General features: G+C 39.9%; 3 protein-coding genes across 3 annotated transcripts; all 3 read right to left on the bottom strand.

Moving 5' to 3' along the window:
* Positions 1–8,910: 8,910 nt before the first annotated feature.
* On the bottom strand, positions 8,911–11,936 carry nhp2 (NHP2 ribonucleoprotein homolog (yeast)). The gene is made up of 4 exons (XM_078265667.1): positions 11,613–11,936; positions 10,746–10,815; positions 10,474–10,579; positions 8,911–9,891 (listed from the first exon to the last, which is right to left on the bottom strand). The coding sequence occupies exons 1-4, from the start codon at positions 11,776–11,778 to the stop codon at positions 9,766–9,768; spliced, it is 468 nt and encodes a 155-aa protein (XP_078121793.1). The 5' UTR covers positions 11,779–11,936; the 3' UTR covers positions 8,911–9,765.
* A 461-nt stretch (positions 11,937–12,397) lies between these two features.
* Positions 12,398–16,505, bottom strand: LOC144527544 (cornifelin homolog B-like). Its single transcript, XM_078265668.1, has 4 exons — positions 16,419–16,505; positions 16,148–16,257; positions 13,212–13,366; positions 12,398–12,821 (listed from the first exon to the last, which is right to left on the bottom strand). The coding sequence occupies exons 2-4, from the start codon at positions 16,248–16,250 to the stop codon at positions 12,699–12,701; spliced, it is 381 nt and encodes a 126-aa protein (XP_078121794.1). The 5' UTR covers positions 16,251–16,257; positions 16,419–16,505; the 3' UTR covers positions 12,398–12,698.
* A 744-nt stretch (positions 16,506–17,249) lies between these two features.
* On the bottom strand, positions 17,250–23,526 carry LOC144527542 (hepatitis A virus cellular receptor 1 homolog). The gene is made up of 7 exons (XM_078265665.1): positions 23,388–23,526; positions 22,322–22,669; positions 21,797–21,868; positions 21,508–21,566; positions 20,561–20,648; positions 19,147–19,171; positions 17,250–17,544 (listed from the first exon to the last, which is right to left on the bottom strand). Exons 1-7 carry the CDS (start codon positions 23,422–23,424, stop codon positions 17,397–17,399), a joined length of 777 nt encoding a protein of 258 aa, XP_078121791.1. The 5' UTR covers positions 23,425–23,526; the 3' UTR covers positions 17,250–17,396.
* Positions 23,527–26,352: the final 2,826 nt, after the last annotated feature.

Consider the following 26,352-nt stretch of genomic DNA (forward strand, 5'->3'; position numbering starts at 1 on the left):
TTTTGCCGGCGACTTTCAGTTTCGGCCTGTGTGTGAAATGTTTTGAAAATGTAACTTCTGAATGGACAAATGCGTTCAATTTCAAATGTAGCGTAAACACTATATGTTCTTCTTCTCTTGACATTGGAGGTGGTGGTTAAATGTGAGCAACCTTTTGCCATTCAAGTTTAATTGAAGGTTACTATAAGGTGTTTATAATCATTTTCTCCAGCTTTTAATAAAGCCTGAGTTTAAACCAGGTTAATTTACATGTGGTGTGTGTGTGTGTGTGTGTGTGTGTGTGTGTGTGTGTGTGTGTGTGTGTGTCCACGCTGTATGTTTAGTCATGCCGTTGTCCATTGATGTGCACGTGACAGTAAACAGACGACACTCTCTGAGTGACTGATACCACATCAATAGATCAATACTGCTGAAAGACTGCAGAGTCCAGCTGTTTACACACAACATGAGGAGAGAGAGAGAGAGAGAGAGAGAGAGTGTGTGTGTGTGTGTGTGTGTGTGTGTGTGTGTGTGAATAATGAATGAGGTCGATAGCAGTGTAAGTGTGCCGTTTGTTTAGGTCCTCAGACATCTCTGCCTTCAGGACACACACACACACACACACACACACACACACACACGTGCTTGTCATCATCACAGAAACGTATGATCCTTATTGTCACAATAAACAAAGAAATGTGTGTGTGTGTGTGTGTGTGTGTGTGTGTGTGTGTGTGTGTGTATCTGGTATTTTCACTTGTTTTGAAATTACTTTTGACAATTAATAAATCATCTAAATTCATTTTTGATCAACTGATTGTTTCCGATCTAATAGCCTTTTTTCATGTTATAAATCCTAATTTTTGTCCGACCAACAAGTTTTAAACTGAATTTCTTCCGTTTTGTTTTCACTTTCCAGAATCCTGAACAAATTACGAACCGGCTACGTGACCGCGGTGTAATCTGCGCCATGTCATGTCCTGCCTCCTGCACGCTATACCCCTTTAAACCAAACGGAGTATTTCCAGTAGGCGAGAACGCATCTGGCACGAACAAGCTCCTGTTGTGTGCTACATGTGTGAAAGGGAAACTTCATGAATGCATATGAGAAAATGGCTTGAGTCAATAAATGATGAAGTAGGATACACAAAGCATTAAGAGCTGAAAATATGAGATCTGTGTAGAGCGATGAGAAGACTGTCTGTTTTAGTATGTGAGGAAGCTTAAGCTTCCTCACATACTAAAACAAACAGAAATGTTAATGACACATCAACATTTCAGAACTGAGGTTAATGTACTGAACCGAATGCAACATTTTTAATGCATGTTTTGTTTTCGGATGATAGAGCTCGTCAACACATCGACTTTGAAATTAAAGATAAAAACAATGTAATCATTATCAACGATTTTAAAGATAGGCCTATTAGCAGAAAAACAAAGCCAGCAGCACAACACACACACACACACACACACACACACACACACACACACACACACACACACACACACACACACACATCAGTCGTCAAAGATCTGATAGATTTTATCAAACTGTTTATGACACAACATGAGGAGGAGGGCTGAAAGTGTGCCGTCTGTTTACTGCCACATGCCACACATGATTTGAATTTCAGACTCGGGGGTAAGGCAACAATTAAAGGCAAAATGATCAGAGGCCTGTAGGCTACTACGAAGCAAGATTTGACGTGAACTAGGTAACTTCAGGTTCAACCCAGGGTTTTCTGTACCACGACGGTGGATCACTTGTTACAAGGTTCAATCGCCGTGGTAACTTATGCTGAACACCTAACCTGGTCGGGAGCAGGTTAAATTGGAGATTAGAGATCAACTGTGTAAAAGCAACGCCTACTGACCAATCAATACTCGATAGATAACGGCATCACCGTTCTTTGAAGATCAGGCGGAGCTCGGTGCGCGGAGAGAGAGAGAGAGAGAGAGAGAGAGAGAGAGAGAGAGAGAGAGGGGGAGGGGAGAGGGATGAGTATTTTTTATGAAATATATAGATTTTAATGGGAGGGAATTACATATAGGCTACCGGCATCTTGAGCCGTGTGTTGCCAATGCGTACATTGGTTTGAATTATGTTTATATATATATATAAAATAAATAAATATATATATATATTTTATATATATATATATATATTTATTTATTTTATATATATATATATATAAAAAATAAATAAATAAATATATATATATATATTTATTTTATATATATATATATAAAATAAATAAATAAATATATATTTATATATATATATATTTTATTTATTTTATTTTATTTATTTATTTATTTTTTATTTGCTCTCACGATCGCTTTCACTGCCAGGGTTGCAACTGAAATAATAGGCCAACGGCAGTTTATGGAAAGCACACGTGTAATTATGGTCAGATCTAGTGCCTGACTGATGGGGAAGATATTGATAAGCGTTGTGCTGTGGTTTGGGTTTTTGTTTCCAGTTTTCAAGTTCTTTTTTTTGTGTCTCTGTTGGTCCTGCCTCTCCCTGTGTCTCCTGTGTTTTCCCTCCTCCTGCCTGCTACTGCCAGCTGACCACGCACACCTGTTCCTCATTCCACCATCACCTTCCCTCGCCGCTCACACCTGCCTTCCATCTGCAATCAAGCTCAGTACTTCAACCCCAGCTCCACTCACCATCCTTGCTGGATCGTTGTCTCCGCCATACTGGTGACAAGCGCTACAAGCGCGCCCTTCTAATAGTTGTAGACGTAACTGTTGTTACTTTGTGCCTGTCCTTACCTCTCCGTGTTTCTTCCCGCAGTCATCAGCTCCACACTCCGCTTCCAGTAAGCTGGCTTCACCCTTCGGTCCCCCTCCTCGCGGCTCTCCACTTCACCCTGCCTCCGCTCCTGCTCCCAGCCTTCCCCTCTTGGACTCTCCCTGTTCCCCGGACTCCAGTGCTTCCTCCTCGGCCCCGGTGGGATGTCATCCTATCCCAGTAAGAGCCCTCGCCATCCTACCGATCCCCTGTCTTCCCTCACCATCCTAGCTTCTGCCCCTGAGTCCCTCGCCCTATCGCCTGTCCTCCCTCACCATCCTACCTGCCTTCGCCATCCTACCCTTGCTCCCAATTCCCTCATCCTATTCCTGCCCTCGTCACCCTTCCCCAGCCCTCGTGTCTTCGCTCCTGTTTTTGGCATCCACTTTTAGGCAAAGTACCTACATTTGTCTGCTACAAATGGCAACGATTTAAATTAGTTTAACTATATCAGACTTTGTGAGAGATGACAAATACAAGGTGGTCCTTTATTACAACCTACCCACTACTTGTGTGTAAACTACAGTTTGACCTGATATAACTCATACATTATCTACAACGGTAGAAGTACTAAACAAAATCTTTTTTTACTTTCTTACCTCAGAATTGGATTTTCTTCTGTAGCTTCAGGAGAGATAGCTACACAGACTGGAAAACCTCCATGTGGGATCATAAAGGAAGCCTGAGGAAACTGTCACATGACTCCTTTCTTATCCCTGATTCATGGAATTGGTAGCGTTACAACTGTACCCGGTCTCCCCTACAGATGCTTTATTGCATCTTTAAGACCTGAAATTATCAGTGTTCTAGTTAAGTTAATTTTAACAGCATGTTGGAAGCCACAAATGACTCAAACACTTTCATTTTTGTAATTATAATTAGGCTATATGACACAAAATCTAACAGTTTTATTGGAGTAATGAATATATCCACAAACTGTTAAGGTGTAACAGGGTGCTACCACAAGACAGTTTTATTATGCAACGATTACCACCATAACTGCCATAACGTCCTGATTACATCTGTGTGTGTTGCAGTGTTCCTGTCTCAGCATGTCTCCTACCAGTCGGGCTGCCCGTATAAGAACTTATCCACGTTAATTCAGTTTTTTTTCGTTTTACTGCATTTTATCAGCTCAGTGTGAAATTTCCATTTTATTTCTAAAATGGAGGAAGTCAAACATGCTAACACTAACATATAGGCCTGTTTCGGAACCAATATGACAGCAGAAAGAGAGCAAGACCCCATCGAGGCTCATAAAATGTTATATTGATCAATTAAAGGGCTGTACAAATGCAAAAACGTTTCTAAGTGCAAGATAAAGCATGCATGATGAGTCATATGGGTTACTCTATAGGTGCACCTATCGGCTCTGGATTGATTGAACACACGAAGCCAATTACCAGCAGGGCTGAGTCATTGCAGACACACAAGAACAATACAATTCTGTGGCATTGAAACATTCTTATAGCCTACATATATTAATACTGATATATATGCATACAAATATCTTATACATTGTGTTTTAATAGACAACAGATAATCATTAACAGATATTAAATGATAGTGTGCAGAGCAACCCCTCAGCAGCTCTTCTTCATGCCTCCATGATGTGAATGTAATCCTCTGTGAATAAGACCTGTCAGGTTCCTCTGAGGCATCGGCACGTAGCCAGAGGACTGACAGAGCTGCTGGCAAAGCGCTGCGTTGTGTGCGGTCGGCCCGCTAACCGCCAGGCTGACGGCTGCCTGCCTCACTTTTTACTATTTATATAGCACTTTTTCACAGATAAAAATCACAGTGCTTTACAATAAATTGGAATATGATGAATAGAAGACATAAGAATACAAGGAAAACATAGGTACATCAAATCAGATTAAAAGCCTGTTTGAATAGCCAAGTCTTCAACTGCTTTTTTTTAAAGAATCGACAGCATTTAAACAGTGTAAAGAGAGCGGCAGTGCATTCCACCGCCTGGGTGCCACTGCCTAAAAAGATCGATCCCCTGTGGTTTTAAAATGAGTGCGGGGGACCGCTAACATCTGACCTGATGACCTCAGACACACCGGGAAGAAGTGTGACGCTGTATCAGGTCAGACATATAAGGAGGAGCAAGGCTCTAAAAGTAAGGACCAGAATTTTAAAATGAACTGGTAACCAGTGAAGTGATGCCGTAACAGGTGTGATGTGCGCTCTTTTGCTTGTGTGAGTTAAAAGCCTCGCAGCAGAGTTCTGAACAACCTGCAGACGATAAAGCCGTTTCTTGTTCAAACATGTAAAAAGACTGTTACAATAATCTAAACGAGACGAGATAAAAGCATGGATGATCATTTGCATATAAACAGCAAACAGGAGATCATTTCACCTGCATCCAATATAAATCGGCTCGTTTCAACAATTGTCGAGACTTTTTCTGCTGAGTGAAACCAATAACTTCTTGAAAATGTCTTTTAAACAAGAGAAATTAAACGAGAGTGATGTGTTATGGTATCTTGACAGCTTTAATGAAGATGACCCGTATGTTTCCTTTCGCGTCCATTGAAGTGAAACCACATCTGATCAAGTTTAACCCCAAACAACCACAGTCCCCTCTGCTGAGACGTCTCTGTTTTTTCCCGTTATAGGTGAGACCATCAGGACAGCTCACCTGGAGTTATTCTTCTAATGAGGTGAGATGCAGAGAAACTCCCCTGCTAATATGGTTTTGGTCAATTAAAAAGATTGTGCTGTGTGAATTTATCCTGCAGAACCTTCATACAGGACACGCATTAGGACACACAGACCTCTTAAACCACCTATGTCACCTAGAACCTCTTTAACGATGCACACAGCCATTTCAAAGAACTCAATGATATCTGCCCAAGGACATTTGAAAATCCCTAATATAGTATATGGTATATTTGGTGTCCCTGGAATTCCCTGAAACTCCTTCTAGTAACACTGAAACTGCCTCAATACTGGAACCATCCAAGAACTATGCTCCACATATCTGGAACAAACTCCCAGAAAACTGCAGGTCCGCCGCAACTCTCAGTTCTTTTAAATCAAGGCTGAAGACCTTTCTTTTTGATGTTGCCTTTCTTTTAAATACTGAAGATGCATTGTTGAAACTGTATGACATTCTATATAAGCATATAAAGAGAATTAAAAAGTAAGACCGGTGGGACCGGCCCGTTTTGGGAACGGCAAGGATTGCCGGTGGATTACGTGTATAGAGCAACGGCTTATACGTTGTCCTATACTAGCAGCCTAAAATCTCGTATTTTTACGAGATTTTGTGTTGCAATAACTAGACATGTTTTAAAAAGACCTAAAACCACTGAACATTACAACCTCTTAATAAATGACCATTGGAATATCTTTAATGACCCCTGCCGCCATAATTTAAGAAAAAAAAGTCTCACCCAAGAAACTCTAATACCTTCCTAAGAGTTGCTAAAATCCTTCAAGGACCCTGAAAGTATATGAACTCAAGGAACACTGACAAAGTAGTACCCTGAGCACCCTTAGAACCCCTTAGAAGTATTCCCAATCCCCTCAAACCTCCTCCTTGACTTTTATTCTTGGATCTTTTTGCTGCACTTGTTACCGTCTCCCTGTCGGTCTGTGTTATTGTGTCAGGTGTGGAAGGCTTCTGTTGCCTCGGGCTCAGTGAGGACAGGTGACAGGAGTTTATGAAAATAACAGCAGGGAGAGATTATGACGATGAGTCTGGACAGGTTTACAGGACAGACTGAGGAGGGGAAGGGGAGGAAGAAAAGCTACCATCGGTAGAAACCTGTTCGAAACCCTTCTTTTTCTTTCTCTTTTATGTCCTCGGGATGAAGGATTTCTGCTCAACATTTTACTACACCTGCTCTGACAGTTCATCTGTTCATTCGTTTGTCATGTTGCAGACTCACATAGATCACGTAGATTAAGTATCAAGACCACACACACACACACACACACACACACACACACACACACACACACACACAAACACAAACTTCTTCACTGACACCTGAAACCTCAAAAACCACTCAAACTATGGATAAAAAAAACACAATCCACAATGGTGTGCCCAGCTTCTCATAGGGGCCAGGGGCCAGACAGAGAAGGGGGACCCCTCTTCCACCCACAGAGTAAGGACACAAGGACTCCTCATACAAATTGAATTCTCTTTAAGAAGTCGTGACTCTCAACAGGCTTTGGTATCCACTTAAGGACTTCTTGAAGCACCTTAAGAAGACCCCCACAGAACTCTATAACCCCTTTAAGAACCCTGGAACCCCCTTCTACCCTCCAAGAGCCTTAGACCTGCTTTAAAGATCTCTGATCTTTAACGCTGTGCCACTTAGGTGCCCCCTGGAACCTCAGAGTCCTGGATCCACCTCCTCCTAAAAGACCCCCATGGTCCTCGGTAACCATAACCTGCCTAACTGATGCATTCATGTGAAAGCATTATTTTGGTGATGTGGTTTATCAATCTGGAGCTAACTTTAACTTCTTTATAAACTGTTTTAATCTATGACAATTCATTATAATTCAGAAACTTTATATGTGAAATCTTTATCTGCAGCAACTTCAGCTGTCAGCTAAAAAGTATACATTTCCCTCTGAAATGTAGTAGAGGTACAAATTACTTATTGGGAATACAAGACAGGGGGTAGGGGTTATATTATATAACTAGCACAAACAGAAGTGAAACAAGTCCCATTTTCAAAATAACCTTTTGGGGAGTAAGAGTCAAGTATTTTTGTTCTTTGTATTTTGTCCTGCTTGTGCTGCCACCGTATGGTCACAGGCGTAAATTCAGGACGTAATATTTCTATGATACAACGCTCCCACCGTGTGGAACCAACACCAAAGAATAATTATATTACAACATAATATGAAGATAGAAATAAAGCGTTTTCCACTCCTAGTTAGTTCAACCAGTTGTTTAAGAATACCTTGAAAGAACTGCTCCATTTAAAGTTTGCATGCACGTAAATAGCCTATTCATGATCTTTTATTGAGAACTACATTCTTCTTTTATTCTACTGAATTTGTCTTTGGCTGAAAAAAAAAGGTCAGATTTTTAATGTTCAGCTGACCTAAAGTCTCAAGGCTACAACAGCTTAGCATTTGGAACTAATTGAAAGTATACCAACTAATCACTCTGTTCTCCCTATAATTAGTGCCAAACTACACACTTCCTTCCAGCAAATTATGAATTTTCAGATCTGTAAAATTAATCATTTCCACAATATAAACAGTTTGTCCTTCACATTTCCAGTTTTCCTGCTCACATCACTGGTATAAATTGAAGATAAACTTTGTGGTTCATTAAGTCAACTAACCGTTAATGTTAGCGGTTTCTGAGCTGCAACAAGTAGGCCTACATTGACTTTACTCCTTCAGTTTGTTTAGTAAAGTGTCAGGATTGTGCGACTGCACTGAAACATTATCCAGCTTATCATAACTCAAAGAAAAAAATACACATTTGTCAAGTTAGAGCATTATAAACAAGAGTATTATCTCTCCTTTACAGTGAGGACTAACAGCCTGAAGGATGTTGAGAATCAGTCGGATCATTTCAGGTTAAAGAGTTAAAAAAACACTTCAGACACTAGAGTAGGTTGAAATTTCTTTTAAAAGTCTAATGTGTAGGAATTTCTCCCATCTAGCGTTGAGATCATATATCGCAAACAACTCTCTTGCGCCATGCAGTTCAAAGTACGTATTACAGCTACGGTAGCCTTCACGCTTCAAAAAGCCGGTCTCTTGCTCTTTTCAATATCCTTTTTCTTTTTTCTGGGCGAAGAAGAAGACTCCAGTTCCTGAAATTTGGATTTTGAATACGTGTGGTCCTCCACGTTTCCTTCTTCCAACTTGCTGGGGCCGGGAAGCTACTATACCCATTAGCAGCACCTGTGAGTTTATCATGTGACAACGAAAATGTGAAATGCAGAGCAGTATGTCCTGTGTGTCCCTTACCGGCTAACGTATTTCAAGATGGCGCATGAATATGGAACCCAGTTCATGCGAATACAAATGTAAAATTTCAAGCCAAAAGGAATAATTGGAATTGATGGTGGTGGTAAATATTCATGAAAAAGGACAAATTTGTGAACGGGCAACACAGATTTTGATAATGAACAACTAAACACGTTACACACTGGACCTTTAATTAAAAAAACAAGAGTCAATTAAAACAAAACTTTTTTTTACAGCAGAAACACCTAAATCCTTCAGAGCTCAAAGACAAAAACATTGATTCAGGATTTGTTAAACAGTGGTAGAAAATAAACGTTTTCTGCAAAATTATCAGTTTTTTTTTTTTTTTTTTTTATATACTCTTGACAACTTAAAACCAGGAAATATATAAACGGAGAATTTACAGTTTGCCATCTGTCTCATTCTGTCCTGCTGCCGTCGTCCACTGAGCAGCAAAAACAATCATCTGGCTTGCTGGGCTGTTCACCTGCACAACAAAACCAACAGAACATGATGCAACTCCACTGTTTATTTTACTGAACGAACGTCTGTAGTTTGTTGCAAAAATAGATTGAAAATGAAAATGTTATCGTCCTGCAGAAATGGCAATCTGGTCAGATGGAATCGAAACATCCTGCATGTTGTTGAGATGCATAAACACAACAGATTGTTTATTTACACACTTTGTTTTTGAACATTAATGGATAAACAAAAACAGTGACATTTATTAAAACCTCCTTGTTCTACGTCTTCTCCAGAGTCACATGGCCCAGGACAGGATTAGCCTAGCTTAGCACAAAGACTGGAAACAGGGGGAGGGGGAAACTCCTAGCCTAGCTTCAACCTCTTGTATGTCGTTTATTGATCAGACGTAGAAACAGAAACGTAGGAAGGAGACGTGGTTTTTTTGGAGCTACTGATGAGAAACAAGAGGATTTCCTTAAATGCCGGACTGCTCCTTTAAAGTATGGGTTCATTTGAATGAAGGCAGTGATCTCAGGACTGCTCACTGATTGGCCGATGCCTCAGAGAGGTTTGGGCAGGCCGGACACCTCCTCCACACACTCGTCATAGGCGTCCTGGTAGTCCTGATGAGGTTTGATCAGGATCACACAAGTCGGTCTCTTGGAGCCCGCAGACGAACCCAGATCCTAAAACCACAAACCAAAATTAAAAACACGCTCCACCTTCTTTGAGTCACAACTTAGTCAAAAAACATCATACACACGTCTATCACAAATAAACGTTAATAAATCCGCTCAAAAATCTGAAAACAAAAAGGCTCATAACTTAGTCTTATAAGTCCATTATAGATTTATAACTGCAGAACTAGCCTTAAAAATTTATTTTTTGTTTTCGTCATTTTATTTTTTTGTTTTCGTCATTATCCAAGTAATCCAGTGGTAGTTGTCTGTACATCCGTCACTACAAGGAGATAATCCAGCATACTATTAAGGGAGACAGCTTGACTAAATGTAGAACATTATTAAAATACATCTCATCAACATGGAGCACTGACACTCTCTCTCTGAGAGAGAGAGAGAGAGACAGACAGAGTTTCTGGTGGAGCCTCTAGCAGCACAGAAATCACAGCTGCACTATTCTTTATTTATCAATACATGCCAGCTTTCATTCTGTGCTGCGTTTGTTAGCTGCAGTAAACTAACGTGTTTGTATTTGTGTATGTGCGATGGAGTTATGGGGGTTTTGTGTCATGGTGGCAGCAGACTCACCCCTTTAGAAGGGATGTAGGCGTACGGCAGGTTTCTGTCCTCACACATGACAGGCAGGTGACAGTAGACGTCGATGGGCAGCGTGTCGCCGGCCAACACCACAATGCTGCATAGAAACACATGAATAAATAAATACACAAAACATCGCTGACAACTAGTTATTGATGTTTTGGATCATGCCAGTAGTTTGTTTACATTAGCAGTAAAACGGGCAGATGGTCTAAAACAACTGATTCCCCAATTTTGGAACTGGACTGTGTATACAGACTCACCCTTTCTCTCCTTTGTTGATAAACTTTTGAACTTCTTTCACTCCTCTGCGGATGTTCTTTACTTTGGCAGCTGGAATGACAGAAAAGAAGAAGACCATGAAGATACTGTTCCAGACTCCAAACCAAAAATCTGTCATTCATCCTGAATTCAGAAACATATTTCAGTATGAGCAGAAATCACACAACTTCTTGTTTCTAAAGCTTTAACAATGAATGAAAAGACATGTTGACATGAAAGGCTTCCCTTAAGAAAATAGTTAAACAACCTCACAAAACATATTTTAATAACATGTATGCCGAATTAATCATAAGAGTCAACCGATTTGTAAAATATCTAATTTCACGGTCTACGACGTCTGTAATATCGGCTAACGCACAATAACGGGTTCAAGCCTTTAGTTATTTAAACCAGTTGGCTTTACTAAAAACACTCGAAACTAAAGAAAACCGGCACATATCAGCAGCAAATTGGATTTAATCTTAACAAGCACATGTGATGTGATACAGGATAGTTATCCTCAGCACGAGGCAGGAAGCTAAACAATAATGTTACATTCAAACGTTTCCTGAAACCTGACGTGAGACAAGATGCTGCTTCCACTAAGAAAACGGCCAATACAAATCCTCGCTGTGGACATTTTAAGGCCCTGTTATATAACGAAATAATCTGAATACTACAAGATATAGTTTTCTTGTCCTACTACGACTGTAAAGCCTTCTGACACAAGCGTTGTAAAATCTTTACATTGTTAGTGAAGTGTGGCATTATCTGCATAAAAAACATCAAACACAAGATAAAGTTAACGGACATCGGAGCTGGTTATCAGCTCAGAGATTATCACAGCTGTTTATTATTTATATTTTTACCCTTTTTGACACATTTGTAGAGTTTCTTGCTGAGTTTTTTGGAGGCCAGCGGCTGGGCGATGGGGTTCACGTTAGCGATGAGCTCATGGTAAGACTTCTCGTTCCCGTCGGCGGCTGCGGCCTCTTCTCCGTCCGCAGAAACCTTCTCCTTCTTCGTCTTCGTCATTTCTGATCGAACGAGAAAAAAAAATCGATAATCGTTGAGTTGTTTTTGATCCGATTTCTTATATTCGGACACTGCACACACCACACTGTAGAAGGAAACCACACGTGTTTGCGTTTCTTATTCTAGTTTTTCCTGAACAGAGAACGCTATATCGCCCCATGAATGTTATGTATCGCCCCAAGCGGACCGGAGGGTAACAACAACCTGACCTTACAAAATACAGGACCGGTCTGCCACTTTACTGCAATCTATACAATACAATCTTAGGGACACACGTGTGCCCCTAAGATTGTATCGTAAAATAAAAAACCGTTCTCAGAACCAAAGTCTTCTTTTTTGATATAGAGGGGGTCTCTCTCTCTCTCTCTCTCTTTTACTGAGTAGCCTATAAAGATGAATCCTCAAAAGGGAGACACTACAGGTGAATAGGGCAAACATTTTAACTAATATATATCACCATGGAACTTGCCCAGTTGATTACTTACATTAAGACAATCATTTTTGTATTACAAGGTTTCTGAAATTGTATATTTAAACATGCAAAACATTAGGCATTATCTAATGCTAACTTTTAGAGACTTTAAGGAGAAATCTACAGACGCAAATAGACAAAGTGTAATAAAACATAGTTGTTTTTTTCATTAGTCTGGAAGAGGACATGTTTTTGAAGCAAAATAGCCCAAAATCTCAAAATTGACCAGTGCATAGAAAACTACAAAATATATGCATAATATATCAAACTAAATTAATGAAAAAGTATTTTAAAAAAAACATGTTTGATAAATGTTAAAGAAAAATACAACAATGTGCAAAGCATACATACAAGTAAAGTGTCAAGGAACATTTGGTAAACATGTAAACAATACAGGGTTGAGTCACAGTGATGATGTCACAGCAATAATGTAACAGCGATGACATCATCAGCGGTGGATGATGTCACCCAGCGTGGTGGGGAGTTGCCTCTCCTTCATCTCTCTGGCCATCTGACACCAGACGCAGGGCACACAGAAGGTGGAGCACAAACAGTCGCTGCACAAACTGCCCTGAACACACAAGAGACAAGTACTCACAACTACTGCAGTAAAAGTACCAATAGGTTACTACAATGCTGTACAAAGACTACATTACACCTAAAAGTCCTGCATTATCACTCCTACTCAAGTTAAAGTACAACAGCATGTATAAAATGTAAATCAGAAGTATTCTCAGCTTCACGCAGTAAAAGTACAGACGTATTCTCAGCTTCATGTAGTAAAAGAAATATGTTTTTTCGGTTTCTAGTAAAAGTCTCAGTCAGTGTTTCCCAACCTAAGGGCCGGGCCCCTTCAAAGAGTCACCAGACAAACCTGAAGGGTCGTGACCGGATGGACGGGAGAAAAAAAGAAGAAGAAACTAAGTTCTGCACCGCGATAATTAAAGAGTTGCGTCCTTACTTTGATGCCGTAGTGTTGACGTACGGAGACTCTCATGGACATGGTGATTGGACGGATGCACCCAAAGACATCCAGCAGGGGAAGACAGAGACACTGACCGAACTGTTTAGTGGTTTTACAGGCAAAACAGGGACAGCACCAGAAGGCAAAGCAGCCTTCAACACAAGAGGAAACACACACACACACACACTATAACACAACGTACCAAGCTTGTCGCTTTGCTAATGTCAAGACAGGACAAAAACATATAGTAATCTCATCAGTTTTTGAATTCAAAGATCAAGTAGCCTAGCTATCAAGTTTATAATAATTTTCTCTTTTTATAAATGACACTTGATGAATAAAGATTTTAAATCACATTTCACTAAAATAACACAATCAACTTCAAATTATGCAACATGCTGATAATGACAAAATTAGTAAATAACGTCAGTTAGCTTAGCATTAGATACAGTCAGGTCCATAAATATTGGGACATCGACACAATTCTAATCTTTTTGGCTTTATACACCACCACAATGGAGTTGAAATGAAACGAACAAGATGTGCTTTAACTGCAGACTTTCAGCTTTAATTTGAGGGTATTTACATCCAAATCAGGTGAACGGTGTAGGAATTACAACAGTTTGTATATGTGCCTCCCACTTTCTAAGGGACCAAAAGTAATGGGACAATTGGCTGCTCAGCTGTTCCATGGCCAGGTGTGTGTTATTCCCTCATTATCCCATTTACAAGGAGCAGATAAAAGGTCCAGAGTTCATTTCAAGTGTGCTAGTTGCATTTGGAATCTGTTGCTGTCAACTCTCAATATGAGATTCAAAGAGCTGTCACTATCAGTGACGCAAGCCATCATTAGGCTGAAAAATCCTGCTTGTTCTTGGGGCATTTTCCCTTCAGTTTTGTCTTCAGCAAGTGAAATGCATGCTCAATCGGATTCAGGTCAGGTGATTGACTTGGCCATTGCATAACATTCCACTTCTTTCCTTAAAAAACTCTTTGGTTGCTTTCGCAGTATGCTTCGGGTCATTGTCCATCTGCACTGTGAAGCGCCGTCCAATGAGTTCTGAAGCATTTGGCTGAATATGAGCAGATAATATTGCCCGAAACACTTCAGAATTCATCCTGCTGCTTTTGTCAGCAGTCACATCATCAATAAATACAAGAGAACCAGTTCCATTGGCAGCCATACATGCCCACGCCATGACACTACCACCACCATACTTCACTGATGAGGTGGTATGCTTTGGATCATGAGCAGTTCCTTTCCTTCTCCATACTCTTCTCTTCCCATCACTCAGGTACAAGTTGATCTTTGTCTCATCTGTCCATAGGATGTTGTTCCAGAAATGTGAAGGCTTTTTTTAGATGTTTGGCAAACTCTAATCTGGCCTTCCTGTTTTTGAGGCTCACCAATGGTTTACATCTTGTAGTGAACCCTCTGTATTCACTCTGGTGAAGTCTTCTCTTGATTGTTGACTTTGACACACATACCTCCTGGAGAGTGTTCTTGATCTGGCCAACTGTTGTGAAGGGTGTTTTCTTCACCAGGAAAGTATTCTTCGGTCATCCACCACAGTTGTTTTCCGTGGTCTTCCGGGTCTTTTGGTGTTGCTGAGCTCACCGGTGCGTTCTTTCTTTTTAAGAATGTTCCAAACAGTTGATTTGGCCACACCTAATGTTTTTGCTATCTCTCTGATGGGTTTGTTTAGATTTTTCAGCCTAATGATGGCTTGCGTCACTGATAGTGACAGCTCTTTGGCTCTCATATTGAGAGTTGACAGCAACAGATTCCAAATGCAAATAGCACACTTGAAATGAACTCTGGACCTTTTATCTGCTCCTTGCAAATGGGATAATGAGGGAATAACACACACCTGGCCATGGAACAGCTGAGCAGCCAATTGTCCCATTACTTTTGGTCCCTTAGAAAGTGGGAGGCACATATACAAACTGTTGTAATTCCTACACCGTTCACCTGATTTGGATGTAAATACCCTCAAATTAAAGCTGGAGGTCTGCAGTTAAAGCACATCTTGTTTGTTTCATTTCAACTCCATTGTGGTGGTGTATAGAGCCAAAAAGATTAGAATTGTGTCGATGTCCCAATATTTATGGACCTGACTGTATTTCCCTCTCATTATAAACTGTCCATGTATACAGACAGAAATAATATCACGCTTACTAAAGATTTACCTTTTGAGCCTCAAAAACTGTCAGTTGGTTAGACTGTGTCAAAAAATTTTTTGGAAGTGATGCTAGCTAGTGATTCTAAAGAGACTTCCTGTTTAGTTCATTGCTCTTGATAGAGCAATGAACAGTGCCTTGACAGTGCCATCAATGGGACAGCGCTACAGATGTTTCCAAGCAATAGATTTACCTGTTACCTAAAGTCTTTACCAGCGGAGACATTTCTTAAGTTTTACATTAACTAGAAAAAGTAGTTTGAACTAAGGAAGGACTTTATGAAGAGCTGCTGCAGATATATCCTTGACTTAAAGAAGAATTTACGATGCAAGGAAACATCGTAAAGATGAACATCGTAAAGATGAACAATCAATTTTTATTCGTCACATAAAATCTTATGAGGTACAATTCCAGTGAAATGTTATCCCATCAGCTCCTTAAACGTGTGCATGAATCATCATAAAGCAGAATGTGGCCATCAGAGATGGCCGCAGAGATGGTCTTGCTAGCTTGAGCTCATCTTCTCCACCTTTACCTCTGTGTTTACTCTGATGATTACATTTGAAAACTTGACTGGCCAGCTGGCTAGCTAACCCAGGCTAGCAGTCGGCGGGAGACTGGCAAGTCGATTTCCCGATCCTGATGAGGGACTCATAGCCACATAAAGCACAACTAAAGCACGACTAATATGTATTTATATAATAATTTAGTTATATTCTCTCTGAGTGAAATAATAATTAGTGTTACTGTACAATCTGTCATGTCGTCGCAGCAGTCACAGACCCCAGAAGCCCATTCAGCTGCATCAGAGGAAACAATCAGAGCCTGAGGCTGCCTCTGCACCGGCCGACTCATCTTAAACCTGTAAAACACAGTCAACCAGCTCACATCTGCGTCACAACTACATATACAACCAGGTATATATTTATCAGCATTATTACTTAGATCCGTTACTTAAGCATATGTGTGGGTACATACAAACTGATTAAAACCAAAGAAGATGAGAGAAAAACAGGACCTTACCTGTGAGTGTGTGTGAGAGACTGAATCAGCCACGCTGACGAGGATGTCTCTCATTGGATCAAAGGTTTCGGACGAACCTGCCTAGGCTGTCTGACTGGATTTGATTTCTCTTTAGGTACTCGCTCGTCATCTCTAAACTATGGAGTAAATACTAATGTCAGACTCACGTAATGTTCTACTCTGTGAATACTTATGTTTTCAGTCATCTGTAGGAAGCAGTATATAACGTCTGTGTGCAGTTAAAAGACTCAGTCACTAGATAGAGGCAAACAGAAAGCAGTGAACTCTGGATTCAACAGCTGCTTTAAATTTAAGCTTAATTTAATTCTCATGATTTGAAATGACTCATCACATGAAGACATAAGTTTCACAGGAGAACAGACATCTGCATACTCACCATCAGACTTAGATTATTCAAAAAGGTACAGAGTTTTATTAAATTAAATACACAAAGGACTGTTACATAATTTCTGTAAAGGCTGGAGGAGTTGTAAAGTTGTAATAAAATGAAACAGAGCAGTAAAATGGAAGGAAAAGAGTTAATCTGAAGGATTCTCTCTGAACACAAAACAACAGGAGTCTCTCGGAGCTATCGATTCTACCTTACAGAGTTATGTAATCTGTTTTTTCCCCTTCAATTTGTTAAAAGTCACAAAATACTGCAGTTTCCATGAGCCTCAGAGGCCATCCATTCAGCGCTGTAACATCAAAAATATACCAGAAATATTCTCTGGGACCTGTAGTTTCTGCTAAAGTTGGACACAGTCTGTTTTTTCTTGGAAATTTTTGTCAGTGAAGCAGAACATTTTCAGTTCAGTGGCTGATTGTTTGTTCTCATGATTCAACCAGGACAGTTCTCCCTGGTGTGGGGGATGGCAGGAGCCTTGAATGCCTCCTAAATTGAAGTGATATGTTTATGTGTTTTGTCCAGAACTTGTCGACTTTCTGTCAGCAGGTCATTGGGTGGAGCTTCAGGGCTCAGGGGCAGTACTCATACTCCCCTCCATCACCACCTCCATCTATCTGGTAGATGTTTTCTACCGCCGAACCTCGACTCTGGAGGTGCAGAGTGGGCGAAGTCGAGTTGAACAGGACCAAACTGTTGACCTGCTGCAGCTGCTGAGGCCTGAAAGACAGAGAAAGAGTTAATACGTTTTCATTCATCTTTTTTTATTCATTAGTTTCTTTAGGAACACAATTTCCCTGCAATTTCATAATGATTTTCTAGAATGATTCCTGGAAAGCTACTCTATAATGTGGCACTAATTGTAGTCTGGGAACATTAGGAGAATATGTACACATAGTTAGTACAAACTTATAAGACCTTGTGGATTTCCTTTCTTCATAGAGATTTTCATTTAAGCTAAGGTTAATATAAATGTACATTTCTGCATCTTTAGCTGACCTGATGGTGTTTCCTTACACAGTAATTAGTACTAAATTGCATTGTCCTTTCCAAGAACCCTCTATGAAGTTGCTTATACATATCATAAATTCTTGAATTGTATCCTTTTCTTCTTAAAATCAAAATATTTACTTTAAAAAAAATGTTCCCCCCATTATGCTCGCTGGTTAGAACTTCATTGTGGTTTAGGTTAACCCAGTTATTTATTTTTTTTTTTTTTGGGGGGGGGCATTTTAGGCCTTTAATTCCACAGGACAGATGAAGACATGAAAGGGGAGAGAGAAGGGGAATGACATGCAGCAAAGGGCCACAGGTCAGAGTCGAACCAGCGGCCTCTGCGTCAAGGAGTAAACCTCTATATACGTGCGCCTGCACTACCAACTGAGCTAACCCGGCCACAAGGCAAACCTAGTTATTTAAGATTCATTTCATCCTTTTGGTCGCGTGCTCCTCCAGTTCACATTTTGACGTTTACGCTGTGACATTTCATCTTCAGCGAGCTCAGTGAATGTCACATCAGTCAAAAAGGAAACCACAGAGGTTCTAGTAAAAGAAAACCTGCTGCAGATTGGAGAACGTCTAGCCTTAACATATCAGACTTTTCAGAAAAATTCAGGTTTTAATCATGTATTAAAACACTGGAGGGGTTTAGTCAGATTTAGGTCCCATTCTTAGGTCCCATTCAGATTTAGGCCCCATTCTTGAGTCAAATAAGAACATGGATATGGTTTGTACAGGATGTAAAAACATAAGTCCAGGACTGGCCAATCAATTTTGTAGCTTGTTTACAACACAGTGAGGTTTAGGAATCACATTTTATTATAAAATTTCTGTCTGACACAAGAAAACTAAACTAAATTCAGGACGCTCTGCAGGATGACAGTAAGAGTACAGAGTTTTCTGTTCTGACTCTGCATGGTTCTCCTTCTGTTGGGCAATAATCTAACGCGTTAGTGGTTTTAGGTGTTTTTCTCACATTGCTGAGTTTCGGTTTGAACACACCACAGCATCACAGAGCCATGCGGACATGATGCCGTGATGAAGATGATGATAACCAGTGATGATTGCGGGGTAAGACATCACAAGAGATGCCCCTGTGGTAAAACTGCCAAATTATGAAGGCTCGGCTGAGTCATGATTTGTCATCAGAGAGCTGCAGTTTGTTCCGACAGTTTTTTATGAACTGCAAACTGCTAAATTTTAATGATGGTCTCTAAACTGCTTCAAAAGCTGCCAGACATGAATTTATTTGGAAAACGTCCATCAACAAAACAAGAGAAGAAGAAGTTTCCCAATCTGAATCAGTCACATTACAAAACTTACATTTTGTTGAGTCGCCTCCTGCTTGCTGCAGAGACAAAAAAAAGCATCAGAAATAACGTTAATGAGGAGATAAGTTCACTTGACTTCTCAGTAAATACAAATGTACTGGAATAACTAAGATCAAATTACATTTCATCTTTGATTCCAGACACCCATTTCACACTTTGAATGTTCTGTTTTAGTAAAAGATTTAAAGGATCATGATTGATGTAAAACTAGGATATTAAGAGACTGGCATTAGAATGCTAATTATGACTTAGCATCTCATAATAACAAGATCCGTTTCTCAGAATTATGAGAAAAACTTTTTGAAGAATTAAGAGGTCTTTTGAGCATTTTTATATCTTTGTTACCGAGTTGACAGTAAAAAGAGGAAGTTACTTCTAGAAAAAGAACTTCTGGGTTCTCACAAGTGGCTATATCTCGCAATGTTAACAAAAGTGCCCCTGTGATTCTGCAAAATGTAATGGGTTTTTCCTTGGCCAATGCTGCACCCTTCATGAAAATCAGGCCAGCAGTTCGAAAAACAAACCAAGCCAAAAACACAGCCTCTGGTAATAACGTTGGGACAGTGAAGAGTCTGTGGTTAGTTCAGTCAAATTGATCAGAATCTGCAGGCAACAGCCAGGACATGATTTTGGTATCGGAAGCATTCGAGTTTCCGTTTGTAGTCCGAGTAGTATTGACCAATCACGTTTGAGTGGGCTTTGGTTGCATACTGGTAAACAGTCCATATAAGAGTAAAAGAGGTGGAACGCATTGGCCGAAATGCAATCTCTGAACTCACCAGCTATCATTTGACGACAACTTTGGTTTTTAAAAGCTTTTGTATTTATTTATCATTATTCATATGCAGATATCTGATTAGCCAAAATGTCTTGACGTGGTCTGTACATTGACCAGGGCACAGAAGAGGCTTGGCCCGGATATCCGTTGGCTACACCGGAACCCTCAAATATCAGCTGTTGTTAAAGGACAAATTCGGCGCAAAATGAACCTAGGGGTTAATAACACATGTGTACCGAGTCAACCGTTCTCTGGGATATGTTTTCATGCTAATCAAATGTGACCAGTTTTAGCGCAAACCGCTAATTAGCTTATGACGCTAGTAGTCGGGGCAAGGGTAAATGTCCCAGAGAACGGTCGACTCGGTACACGTGTTATTAACCCCTAGGTTCATCTTGCGCCGGATTTGTCCTTTAAATCAACATCAAACCAATGGTTGATGGGTTCTGATGGTAGGCTACTTTTAACATGAACTCTTCCATCGTGGCCGACTGACCACTGGTTCCTCTCTGGATTGAAGCAACATGTTCGGCTACAGTCAGCTAAACACACACAGTGGATGTTAAACTTCCCTCTTTGTTGTTGTGAGTGTGAGGATGATCATGAAAACACTGACTTTTGTACTTACTGAAAATGACGAATGCTACGCCTGCTGTAACCAAGGCTACCAACCCAAACAGAATACACAGCAGAACCACGTTCACACCACTGCTCTCCTGTAAAAACACACACAAACACTTTACATCAAAAACAATCTTAAAGGGAAAATATAACAACAGTAAGACAGTGCTGTCTGGAAAACATCTTCCTGTGTTTCTTACAAAGGTTGATACACTGTGTTTTTTCCCCCTTCCTTTTGTTAGCTATAAACGTTAGAAGTTCAAGCTACCTGTCCCTTCACCATATTCAATATTTGGAATGAGCCACTGAGCTGAAAGTAAAAGCTAGTTAACATTAGCACTAAATGTTGCAAAGTGTGAAAGAGTGTTTTTCCCTATTCATTTATTTTTCTTTAAATCCTATCCTCAATGTTATTGAACACAAACTCGAGACACTCCCAGATTATGTCATAATGTTTATATTATGACCACGAGTTTTAAATTATTTAAACATTGTTTCTGAAAAAGTCACGTTGTGTCTGTCAGTTTGGCGGGTCACACGGGTTGTAATGCCTGCTGCTGCCATGGAGAATCACCTTGAAGTCGTGCTAACAACAACAATCACTTCCGGGGAAGACATTTGAATTGCGGAGTTATTCGTAATCGACAAAGTTGTTAAGTTGTCGTAACTGTAACGTTCAAAGGCATGTTGTTATCTGCTGTATTTGTTGCCTTGTTCGCTTCTTTGATAAACCAAATCAACCAAAAAAACTAGCAGTCGGATCATTTTCTTTAGTTTGTGGCCAAACATGTAAATTAGGTCTCCAACCTAACATGAGCGATCCAGATGTTAAAAGTAAGTTGATTTCAACTGCAGATTGTGTTTTCTGTTTTCACCTTTGAACTTCTTCTGAAATTAACAACATTCAAATTTTCACACAGAAAGTCTCTCTCTCACACTCTCTCTTTCTCTCACCTCGGCCTTGGTGCTGCTGGGAGAGGAAGTTAGGAGAAGCTCTGTCGAGCTCATCTGACCTGCAGGAGGAGGAAATGAAAGCAGATGTTTTTAGTGCAGCTGTGTCAGCAGCATGATGTCATGCTGAAGGTTTAGAAATAGATATAACTGGAGTTTGTTTAAGAAGTTATGAGTCTGAGACTGAGTTTAAAGGTCAATGTGAACAGATTGATCTCCACTGACAACACTTTGACTGTGAATGAATCCTCCTGCTCGACCATCGTTCACTCTCTTTGGGTTTGTGTTGTACCTTCTGTATAACTGGCTGCTGTCTGCTCTGTAGACGTCTCGTTTAATGTTGTTGATGTGGTCGTCTGTGGAGCTGAAACAGAAACCAGTGTGACATTTACATGTACACCAATAAAGATCACTGTGTGACATCAGTTATCACAATATGCTGATGACAGCTGTTGGCTACAGAGGAAATTGGAGAAGTTGATTTAATGCATCTTTGGATTCCTGGAGCTCTGAGACTCTTCTCTCTGGTCCTGTCCAGCTGTGACTCTTTATAGTCTGATGGAACACATTAACATTAAAAGAGCTACATAAAAACTGTAGAATAATGTATAAGATAATATAATCTTGTTGGCATTAACGCCATAGTCAGAATAAAACTGTATGTGTTCTGTGATCAGCTGATTTTAAAATTAAAGTGAAAAGACGAACCAAACATAAATAAACTGGCATCACCTCTCCTCCCGCCCAACAGTTCACAGCTGCGACATTGTTTGGATATGCCCTCCTGCACAAACATTATGTTTAAATCATTTCTCACCTCTCTCAACACTCAAAATGAAGTGATGTTTGTCATCATTGAACCATCCGGGTATATCCACTCTGCACCCATAGAGTCCAGCATCCGTCTCTGAGACGTTCAGTATCGTCAGAGAAACATCTCCATCACCCAGTCGTCCCAGTAACTCATACCTGCTGGAAACTCTGGTTTCTTTTTTCACTTTATATCCGTCTGTGGAGATGAGCTGGTTGCTGCAGCCTGAGGCTGGTATTTGTCCTCGACCCCAACAAACTGACAGTGCTTTGTAGTGTGTGATGTCATATTTACAGGACAGAGTGATGTTTTCACCTGTTCGACCAACAACTGTGCTGCCGTCACATTCACTGACTGTGGAGACACAAACGGGCACTGTAGATTTAAGGTCACACTTTGTGTTGAAGCTGAAAATCTAAATTCTGCCTGTTTATTGGAAAGATCTCAACCTGTTCTTATCTGCTTTTATCTGTTTTATTGTTATACACTCTAAGTTACATTTCTGCTTTCTGTTTTTGTTGGGCTAAGAGTCAAATTTCTCATTTGATTTCATCTCAGACAATAACCACTGAACTGATCTGACAGATATAAAAGTCTGTACAACAAACAACATGTTGGGTTTGTGCCCTTTATCAGATGGTATCTTATGCTGTTGAGCTGCAGCTTTGGTTTGTTTATTGAAAAGGAAACTATGTCACAGCTGAATGTGACACTCTTATAGACTTTGACAAATGACTTTCCGAAATACATTAAGTAATTATAACTGATATTAATAATGAGTCTCTGTCAAAAGAAACAGTACAAAAATGGCAAGAAGAAAATTGTTTGGAGGACAAAAAAGAAACATTATTCTCAGTAATGGATAAACAAAAAAGAGTGAAGATAATAATAAATACATGACAAATGCACACGGTCACAAAATGCACATGAATACAAAACACACCTACAGAGTGTAAGTTAAAGATGTATAGTCGAGTTGAAAACCTCGACAGAAGGAGTTTAAACTTTTTTGTTTACTTGTTTGATCACTTTTAAATGAAATCAGCACTAATGTCAAGTGAATATAAGTTACCTGTGAGGAGAGCGAGGAGCAGAACGAGATTCATCATGAACACACTGACAAACTGTCACCACACTCACACATTTCAACACATATCTGCTGAAACACGGTGAGTCACCAGAGCTGCACAGCGTTACTGCACACTGTAAAAAATCGTCCACTGCCACTTTAAATAGAAGAAAAAACATGATTGTTTGAGAAATGATGCAAAGAAGAAAGACTTTTCTAAAAACTTTAAAAGAAAGTTTAAAGACATTTTTAAATCAGGTAATATTTATGTAAATTAGGTACAAACTAATATGTGAGACTAATATGTGAGCTCACCTGGTAGAGCGCACGGGTTTGAGCCTACATTATGATTTAAATGTACAATATGTAATTTGCACGCCATTTCACACCATTTCGAGGAAACATGTTGTTCAACCCATGGATGTATTAGTCTATGAGAACCAGGAAACCAAACGGTGCACACCATTTTGAGACTGAACGTGCCCCAGGTGAACTGCATTTTGAAACTGAAGCAGCGCAGAATCAAATGTTGGGTATAGGATATTAATAACTTATAACAGTAAGCCCAAGTGATGCATCAATACATTCTATCAAGCAAGACCTATAAAGTCATGAATATTGTGTTCTAAGATTTTGAATGTTTAGCCTATATAGGCTACAGTCTTTTTTCATTAGTAGCCTAGTTTTCTTTTCCTTTTAATATTTAGGGGAGAGTGGGGGCAGTTGCAACACTTTTTACATTTCCTTCAGTTTCTCAGCAACCGTTTGTATTAGAAAGACAAAACAATATATATTTTAAACCCATATATGTCACCTACCTGCCCATACTGCTGCAACATGTGTACATATGATAATATGGAAGTAATTTGAACTTAAATGGACCCTGAAAGCAAAACAGTACTGAGGGGCAGTTGCAACAGTCATTTAGATGTAATAAAACTCATACTTTGGCATAATTATTCAAATATTTTTTTAGTTTATTTGAGACCAGAGTTATTAAACCACTGAATTGCCTTTTATGTCAATTTTATCTAATTGTCATTATTGTTGTCATGAGGGACAGTTGCAACACCATCTTAAAACTAGTGATGCTAGCCAAACACATTAGCTTTAACACATGGTACTGAAGTCTGTTAAGAGCTAAGAAACTGCACATTCAAACTATATAATGATAAAGATCAATACTTAAACAGTTTAGACAGTATGACAAAGTATCACATTTTAGGAATAAATGAGGGAACTGTCTGAGTGGACAATCATCATCTATTACACCTTCACCAGAATGATTACTTCAGATTTGTGTGTCATGGTAAACATGTGGTGCAGATGATCTTTAGATCGCGGGTGGCACCTGACTTCCTGTTGGCTACTTCCTCTTTCTGAACATCAGACTTTCACTTCATCAAAGCTGAAAGAGGACAGTAGCTCCACTCTGCAAAAAATACCTGCAGCTCAGACTTCTTATATATATATATATATATATATATATTTCTTTTTTCTTTTTCACAACAATTCACAACAAGTGTTACATGTAGGCCTATAACATATTTCAAACATTAAATAAAAGTACATTATTTTAAGTTAGTCTTACATTACATTACAGTCTTTATTACAGTCACAATCTGAAAGTGTTGGACAGAATTGATGAGTTTGCTAATCTTCATTAGACAGTAAATAAAAAGATCAAATATGTTAAAGTACATGATCATACCTATGTATGATGTTTTTTTTTTTTTACATGCCTCTTCTGTTAAACAACTGTACCTTTTTGTTTCAGTTGCACCGTTGTGACGAAAAGAGAGCTGAGCCAGAAGGCAAAGCTCTCAATCTACCGGTCAGTTTTTGTTCCTACCCTCACCTATGGTCATGAAGGCTGGGTCATGACCGAAAGAACAAGATCCAGGGTACAAGCGGCCGAAATGGGTTTCCTCAGGAAGGTAGCTGGCGTCTCCCTTAGAGATAGGGTGAGAAGCTCAGTTATCCGTGAGGAGCTCGTAGTCGAGCCGGCGCTCCTTTGCGTCGAAAGGAGCCAGTTGAGGTGGTTTGGGCATCTGGTAAGGATGCCCCCTGGGCGCCTCCCTAGGGAGGTGTTCCAGGCACGTCCAGCTGGGAGGAGGCCTCGGGGGAGACCCAGGACTAGGTGGATGGATTATATCTCCAACCTGGCCTGGGAACGCCTCGGGATCCCCCAGTCGGAGCTGGTTAATGTGGCCCGGGAAAGGGAAGTTTGGGGTCCCCTGCTGGAGCTGCTACCCCCGCGACCCGACCCCGGATAAGCGGATGAAGATGGATGGATGGACCTTTTTGTTTCAGTGTGTCTGAGTGCCTCCTCGAGCTGGTGACAAATAAGAGGAAAAATGGAGAGGCCTTCATGGTGAAATTCAATGTAAAGAAATACATGACATTTCCTGTATTAACCTAGAAGCTCAATGTCATCATACAGAACCAAGCCCTCTGACTGAACCCTGTAATGTTTCTCTGTGCTTTAATGTGCTTAAAAAAAGGGTTTTAAGAGTTTTAATCACAACATTGTAGGCTGCTTCCACACTTGTACCAGTCAACGTGAGGCAGTCCAGGTGACCAGAACCCGTAGAACAGATACAGTATTTATTATCGTCATTTTGAAAAGTAATTTTATGATTTTGTATTGAAATGAAATGTATAGCCCACATTAAAAAAAACAATCTGACATAACACATGTCAATAAACAACAGAAAATGTTCCTTTCTCTCTGTTTTCAGTCATTTTCAGTTACTCATACAACTCTAAAATTCAAAGACTTTTCCGCTCAGGTCCTGTCATTTCAGTATCAATATTCTGCAAAATCTTCATTGGCACCAAACTTTAGAATGTGATTTTTTTTTAAAAAGATACTATGCCAGTGGTAATCTGTCCACCCATTCATATTGCCATCCTGTTGATTTGTGTTTGTTCTCTGTCCGTAGACAGATCCAGGAAATGTAAACCA

Source organism: Sander vitreus, chromosome 13, assembly GCF_031162955.1.
Source record: "Sander vitreus isolate 19-12246 chromosome 13, sanVit1, whole genome shotgun sequence".
Lineage (NCBI taxonomy): Eukaryota > Metazoa > Chordata > Actinopteri > Perciformes > Percidae > Sander > Sander vitreus.

Coding starts and splice junctions, on each gene's coding strand:
- nhp2 (XM_078265667.1), bottom strand. CDS start 11,778: ATGACGAAGACGAAGAAGGAGAAGGTTTCTGCGGACGGAGAAGAGGCC. Junction 10,580..10,745: donor ATCAACAAAGGAGAGAAAGG/GTGAGTCTGTAT, acceptor GTTTCTATGCAG/CATTGTGGTGTTGGCCGGCG. Junction 9,892..10,473: donor CCTACATCCCTTCTAAAGGG/GTGAGTCTGCTG, acceptor TTGTGGTTTTAG/GATCTGGGTTCGTCTGCGGG.
- LOC144527544 (XM_078265668.1), bottom strand. CDS start 16,250: ATGAGTCGGCCGGTGCAGAGGCAGCCTCAGGCTCTGATTGTTTCCTCT. Junction 13,367..16,147: donor CTGCGACGACATGACAGATT/GTACAGTAACAC, acceptor CTTGTGTTGAAG/GCTGCTTTGCCTTCTGGTGC. Junction 12,822..13,211: donor GTCAACACTACGGCATCAAA/GTAAGGACGCAA, acceptor TTGTGTGTTCAG/GGCAGTTTGTGCAGCGACTG.
- LOC144527542 (XM_078265665.1), bottom strand. CDS start 23,424: ATGATGAATCTCGTTCTGCTCCTCGCTCTCCTCACAG. Junction 22,670..23,387: donor GCTCCTCGCTCTCCTCACAG/GTAACTTATATT, acceptor GTGTCTCCACAG/TCAGTGAATGTGACGGCAGC. Junction 21,869..22,321: donor CATTTTGAGTGTTGAGAGAG/GTGAGAAATGAT, acceptor TTTCTGTTTCAG/CTCCACAGACGACCACATCA.